The 6478-nt window shown below is 61.6% G+C and overlaps 1 protein-coding gene across 1 annotated transcript; it reads right to left on the bottom strand.

The window, feature by feature from the left end:
• Window positions 1-545: 545 nt before the first annotated feature.
• Window positions 546-5384, bottom strand: SDS (serine dehydratase). Its single transcript, XM_016203051.2, has 7 exons — window positions 5232-5384; window positions 4810-4849; window positions 4466-4605; window positions 4277-4368; window positions 3350-3577; window positions 1479-1603; window positions 546-754 (listed from the first exon to the last, which is right to left on the bottom strand). Exons 1-7 carry the CDS (start codon window positions 5382-5384, stop codon window positions 546-548), a joined length of 987 nt encoding a protein of 328 aa, XP_016058537.1.
• Window positions 5385-6478: the final 1094 nt, after the last annotated feature.

Raw genomic sequence — 6478 nt, 5'->3', positions numbered from 1 at the left:
GACAGCGGGGCTGGGAGCAGGCGCGGCGGGGTGGGTGGAGGGGAGGGAGACAGTGATGATGGGAAAGACGCAAAGGACCTTCGCTTCATAAATACCTATTTTTCTTTTTCATTGAAAATGTTTGCACATTAGAAAAATGAGTAATGGCGGGGGTGGGCTTCCTGGAGATGGTGCCCTCCCCTAGGGGGGGTCCTGTCCACCTTCCCAGGTGGGAGCCTCCCGAGGAGGAGCATCCTGCTGTGATCTCAGTCCCACACCCACCCTGCTCTGGGGACCAGATATGTTCCACGTGGGTAGTTGTCACCCCGGTAGGGGGGCTGAGGACGATCACAGAGCAGTCACACAGGTAGCAGGGGCTCAGTGCACGGCCTTGCTGGCCGCTGGCCCCTCTGCACCGTGGGCTCGTGGCCACAGCAGGTACCGACTGGCCCGGCCGCAGGCTCGCAACCGGGCACCAGAGTAAAAAGTACAAGGAGGCGCTGGATAAAACTCCAGCCCCTGCGGGGGTCCCCGGGTCGGGGAGGGAGGCGGGTGGGGCAGGACCCTCACTTGGGCAGCTTGCTCTTCATGCCCAGCTGGGTCTTGAGGTCCTGCAGCTGGGCCAGGCTGATGTTGCTGCCCCCGCAGACGATGACCACGAGCGAGGACAGGGGCACGCGGATCTTGCCCTCTCCTTGCAGCTTCTGGACCACGTTGCTGTAGACAGCGGCCAGGGCTGCCCCACAGGCCGGCTCCACCAGGATCTTCTCGTCATCTGCCAGGGGAGGGGCTGGTGAGGCGGGGCCCGAGTTCCACAGGGCGCAAGGGGACCCTTGGGCGAGTGGCATCGCTCCGGGCTAAGAAGCCAACCCGCTCCCAGCCCTGGAGCGCCGGCCGCAGACTTGGGCCCTTCCACCGTGACCCTAGATTGACCCCGCGAGCCCTGGGCCAGGGCTGGGTTTCATCATCAGTGCTAACGCTGATAAGATCACGGAAATCGCCTGCGCAGTGTGTTGAGAAGGATCCTGAGGTGTCATCTGAGTAAGAGTGCCATGGTCCCTTAGCCAAACTGTTGGTGCAGGAGAAATAAGCGGCAGCCTACATGCTACCGTGTGTGTGTATGTGTGTGTGTGCCACTGTCCTGGGCTGAACCCAGAAAGTGTCCACCCTAGTTATAGACCCACTTCTGAATCCATCACTGAGACCTATACTTTCCCTTTTTACCCTGGCTGCCAGGAAGCTCAGAATCAACATTTTAAATACTCAGTTATTGTTCCCTGCTGTGATGGTTAGCAGGCTTGCTTCTTCACGTGTGCCTTTGGCCTTTCTGGGTTTTACCACTGCATTGTATTATCTCCAATGGAAAGTTCTAGGAAGGGATGGGAGACAGAACTGTGGGTAAACTTGCAGCGATGGGCTCCCCTGGCATACCAAGTGGCCGGGACAGCCACTCAGTTCCTGAACCAGCAGGTTGGGCCTTGAAAGGACTGGTCACATACCCACAAACTTCTCAATGGCGGCCACAGCCTCCTGGTCCGAGATAACTTCCGAGAAAATGGGGTGTTCCTGAAAGAGCTTCAGGGCCTGCGCCCCCACGGTCTTCACGCACAGGGCCTTGGCCACACTGGGCGGGGGGCGGGCATGGAGAATGGGAACGGGGGAAGCAGAGGTGGGAGAGAGGAGGGAGGGGGAGGTCAGGAGGGGGAAGGAGAGACAGACAGAAAGTTGGGTGTGAGAGGGAGGAGGACCTGGGGTCCATGGGCATGGGGTCGGGGACTCTCCCTACAGCTGTAAAGTCTCAGAAAGTCCCAGGGGCATCCCAAGCAGAGCGGGGTCTTCTAATAAGACCCAGACTGCTCGAATGGGGGTTGACAGCACCGTTTTCTGTTTGACTTGACTGAAAGGCCCCCTTGTGGTCCCTGATAGGGCTCCCAGCCTTTGCTCCCAGTTGCCATGTTCACCTGCTTTTAACCCTCACTAAGCTCAGCACCGCTCTGCCCGCCCAAGTCCCACCTTGCCTCCTCCAAGGAGTCCTCCAGGGGGAGCACTCAGCCCTGTGGCCCCCCGTGGATTCTCAAAGGATCCTCCCCATCACACACACACACACAGTGACCACTTCCCGAGAAGGCGTTAGGTGCCGATCGCAAGCATCAACAATTGTTGTCGTTCACTGGTTCAGCTTTATAGAAGGGGAAACTGAGGCAGGGAGTGTGCGGTCACTCGCTCAGGGAGCCACGGTGCTGGACTACAGACAGGTTCCATAGGCCTCAGGAACTGGACTCATATAATCAGTGTGGCCGTGCTCAGCCCAGCCTCCCCGGAGACATCACTGGGTCTATTCCCAGCTCTTTTCCCCACTCGCCCATGAGCATCTCCTTGCCTGGACCACCTCAGCCCTTAGCTCAGCACATGGCCCATAGTAGGTGCTCAACTACCACTTCTACGTTCCCGACGCTGGAGGATCAGAGGCCAACACGGTAGCTCCGGGGTGTGGGGCTCAGGAATCCAGAAGGAGTTCTCACCTGGACTCAGTCTTCCCTATCTGTAGCAGAGACCTGTCTACCCATCTAGCCTAGCTGCACACAGGGATGCCTGGTAGGAAGACATTTCCCAGCCTCCCCTGCAGCAGGTGTGGCCATGTGACTAAGTTCTGGCCAATGAGAGGTAAGTGGAAATATTGGGTCTGTCTCTAAAGGCAGGGGGTCTAGCTCCTGCCCTGCTTCCTCCTTCCTGCCAGGTGGAGTGTGGATGTGATGGTTGGCACTTATGCAGCTCTTTTGTCTCATGAAGTTATATAGTAAAAATGATAGAGAACAAACTCAGGGAACCTGGGCCCCTGGCTTCATGGAGCTGCCCCCGGATTGCCTACCTCTAGACTTTTCTTTTTTTAATAAGAGAGGGAATAAAATTCAATCTTGTTTACATCGTTGTTATTTTGGATTCCTGTATAATGGCTGAGCCTAATCCTAATTAAACACCATGGCTCAGAGGTTTGGGGCTGGGATGGGAACTCCTGGGGAGAGGAGTTCACTCCTCTCTTCCCAGGATCAGCCGGTATCTTGCACATATTAGGGGCTCAGTAAATGTTTGGCCGGTTACTGAAGGAGCTCAAAACCCTACCACAGAGGAGCTCGAAACATGACGAGTGTCAGACTTTTTGCCCGAGGAAGTGTGAGGTTCGGGGTCGGAGCCACACAGTCTCAGACTCAGCCCCAGCAGTACCGCTCACCGGCTGTGTGGCCCTGGGCAAGTGAGCAAAGCCTGAGTTTCCTTATAAATGGGACACCCGGGCCTACCTGCAGCTGGCACCAAGGGGGGATCGCCCCAAGGCTTACTGAACCCCCCGATGAAGGCACCCCCGGCTGCTCACCTGGTAATCTGGGCCAGAGAGACGAGCTTGCCGGCAGAGGTGGCCTCGTGGAAGCTGTGGGCTCCCTTAGTCTCCATGGCGATGATGGGCACATCCCCCCAGCCCACCTCATGCAGCCCCTGGACCACTCCGCACAGGAGGCCGCCGCCGCCCACCGACAGCGCGATGGCCCCCGGCTTTGCGCTCAGCGTCTCCTTCAGCTCCTTCACGATGGAAGTGTGGCCTTCCCTGGGGGGCGGGGGAGGGCGGCAGGTCAGGGCCGCGCTTCCCCGGAGGCGCCAGGCAGGGCTCCCAGAGAGGCCACCTGCCCCTCCATCTGCTCTCACCCCCAGCACCGATGGGCCTCGGGGATAGTCTTCTCCCCGACTCCACCCTGATTCCCAGCTGCCAGCATCTGCAGCTCTGCCCGGAGTTCTCCTCCGGCTGCTGGAGCTGCAACAGCCCGAGAACACCCCTGACCCGGCGACCGTGCAAATGAGGAATCGCGGGCATTGGTGTGTAAACGCCCAGCATCCTCTCCTGCTGGGGGTAACTTGTTTGTGTTCCATGCTGGCTCCCGGGGGCCCCCAAGGAATTAAGCTCCAGCTGCCCACAGCAGGCCCCTGCCCACGAGAGCCCCAGCTAGTGGCTTCTTTCCTGCCCACTCCCCTGGCGACTCACCCCCCACACGAACTGCCTTCCCTTAAATCCCAGTCCCGGGATAGCTCCCGGGGGCACCGAAGGCAGGCGCCTGTGTACCTGAGCTCGTGTTTGCCCAGTGCCGTGGAGGGGGCGCTGGAGCGCGAGCGTGTGCTTCTACGTGACGGTGCGTGCACACACGTGAGCTGCTGTGCCCACTAATGTGAAGACGCGCCCTGTGGCAGGTGCCCACCCCGTGGTGCAGGAGGTGGATGCCACCCGCGCCAGCTGACCCTGGGCTCCACGTACCAGATGAGGGGGTCGTCAAAAGGAGGGATGTAGACCCAGCCTGGGTTGTTCTTGGCCAGGGCCTTGGCCAGCTCGAAGGCCTCGTCCAGCATCTGCAAGACCACAGGGGTGGCGGGAGGCGGTGAGCGGCCGGGGACCCTCCTCTGCCCCCGGCTGTCCTCCGCGGCCCCTGCCCCACGTCGCTCTCACCTCGCCCACCACCTTGACCGTGGCACCCTCACTCTTGAGCCGCTCGATGGTGAGGGCGGGCGTGGTGTTGGGCACAACGATGGTGGAGGGGATGCCCAGCCTCCTGGCAGCGTAGGCGGCTGCCATGCCTGCGTTGCCCGCTGCCAGGGGTGAGGGGTAGAGAGGATGTCAGCACCGGAGGGCCCGGGAGCCCCACCTCCGGCCTCTGGACACCCCTGGTGACCTCAGGCCTCCCTCAGATTCCAAACCCGGCCCGCTGCAATGTCTGCAACAGCCCAGAGAGGTGGAGCTCCTGGCCCCAGGACACACAGCACAGGACAGGAGGAGGCACGCAGGCCGCTTACCTGAGGAGCAGACGAAATGTTTGCAGCCTCGCTCAGCCCACTGTGGAGACAGGAGGGAGGGAGTCAGGCTGTCCCTGGGCTCTTCCCTCCCACCTGCCCCCCCCCCCCGTGACTCTAACTGAGCTCTCCTTCCTTCACACGGAAGCTGTACGACCCTAGCCTCTCAAATGGCATCTCTCCTCCCCAGAGAGCCCGGCTCAGGGAAGGGTGATGGACAGGCTGGCAACTGACAGCTCCGGGATCAGCCCGTAGGGGGCCTTCACGACGGGCACCCCTCACCCAGAGGAAGTGCTAAGGGCGGGTGCTCGGGCATTGTGGGGGTCCCCTGGGCCTCGCCTGGAACTCCTTGGATTTCACGTGGCACTGGCCCTGCCCCCTTGAGGAAAGGGGGCCTGCCACCCTCGCCTGGAGCTGTCCTGTACCGTCTGGCAGAGGTGTCCGATGCCCCGGATCTTGAAGGAGCCCGAGGGCTGGGCACTGTCCATCTTGAGATAGACGCTGGTGCCGGCCACTTTGGACAGGGCCATGCTGTCACGGACGGGGGTCTTGGCGTGCAGGGGCTCTCGGGAAGTCATTGCTGGGAGACAGGAAGGGCCACGTGGATGGAGCTGGGTGGCTGGACCAAGAGAGGCAGGGACAGGCTGGAGATGGTCCAGGTGGATGGACCGGTGGACAGTCCACAGACGGATGGAGGCTCGATGGACAGGAGGACGGTCTTCTGAGTTGTCCCAGGGCCACCAGGCCCCGGCTTTATTCCCGGGGCGCCTCTGAGCAGCCAATGGGGCCGCAGGGCCAGCCACACCCCCGCCAGGCCCCGCCCCCTGGCCCGAGGCCTGGGGCTGCCCGGAGGGGAAGGGGAGGCCCCGGCTCCTCACCGCGCAGCTTCCTGCTGCCTCTCCTCCTGCCACCTCCCCTTCCCCACCCTCAGCTTTTTCTTTCGCGAAAGGGACAGTGGCTACCCCCCGAGGACCGTGGGGAAGCCTGCCAGGAGGATGGCGTGAGACAAGGCACCTGAAGTCACCAGCGTGCGCTTGGCACAGAGAGACACCCAAGACACAAACCCCAGGCACCGCCGTTACCCCATTTCCCAGAAGGGGAAGCTGAGGCACAGACAGTGAGGGGGACGAGCCGGCGTTCGAGCCCAGCCGCCCGACTCCCGGTCGCACAGTCCGGTCAGTTCTTCATTGCCTTCGGCTCCCATCCCCTTACGATTCTGTTATGCGGGGGAAGTGGCACTGTGGGTGCGGCCCAGGCAGGCCAGGGTTCAGGTCCTGACTGCCGCGTACCAGCCGCGTGGCCCTGGGCAGCCGCTTTGCCCCCCGGAGCCTCCCCTTGCCGCTCTGTGAAATGGGGCTGATCACGGCACCGCTCTCCTGGGAAAAGCTGACACAGTAATGCAGGTGCCCAAGGGGCCCAGAACTCGGCGTTGGCTCAGCGTTAGCAGCCATTGTCATCAGCGTCACCATCGTCATCGTTGTCACAGAACCGCAGGTCCCTGCACCAGCCCTCACTCCCCGCCCCATGCTCCCCATGCCAAGCCGCCTGTCTGTCCTTGGCGGCGGGCAGGGGGTCCGTCTGTGCAGAGGGCGGCACACACACAGCCCTGGGCCCGCTCCCTGGACCCATCAACAAAGCTCTCGTGTCCCGTGGGCTGGGACAAGAATATCGA

This window comes from Miniopterus natalensis, chromosome 20 (genome assembly GCF_054644295.1).
Source record: "Miniopterus natalensis isolate mMinNat1 chromosome 20, mMinNat1.hap1, whole genome shotgun sequence".
Lineage (NCBI taxonomy): Eukaryota > Metazoa > Chordata > Mammalia > Chiroptera > Miniopteridae > Miniopterus > Miniopterus natalensis.
This window is presented reverse-complemented; position numbering and strand designations above follow the sequence as displayed.

Excerpts from the sequence above, each read along its gene's own strand:
- SDS (XM_016203051.2), bottom strand. The coding sequence starts at position 5,384 with ATGACTTCCCGAGAGCCCCTGCACGCCAAGACCCCCGTCCGTGACAGC. Across the intron at positions 4,369-4,465 it reads CGGTCAAGGTGGTGGGCGAG|ATGCTGGACGAGGCCTTCGA; the intron begins GTGAGAGCGACG and ends GTGGTCTTGCAG. Across the intron at positions 1,604-3,349 it reads TCTCTGGCCCAGATTACCAG|TGTGGCCAAGGCCCTGTGCG; the intron begins GTGAGCAGCCGG and ends CCCCCCGCCCAG.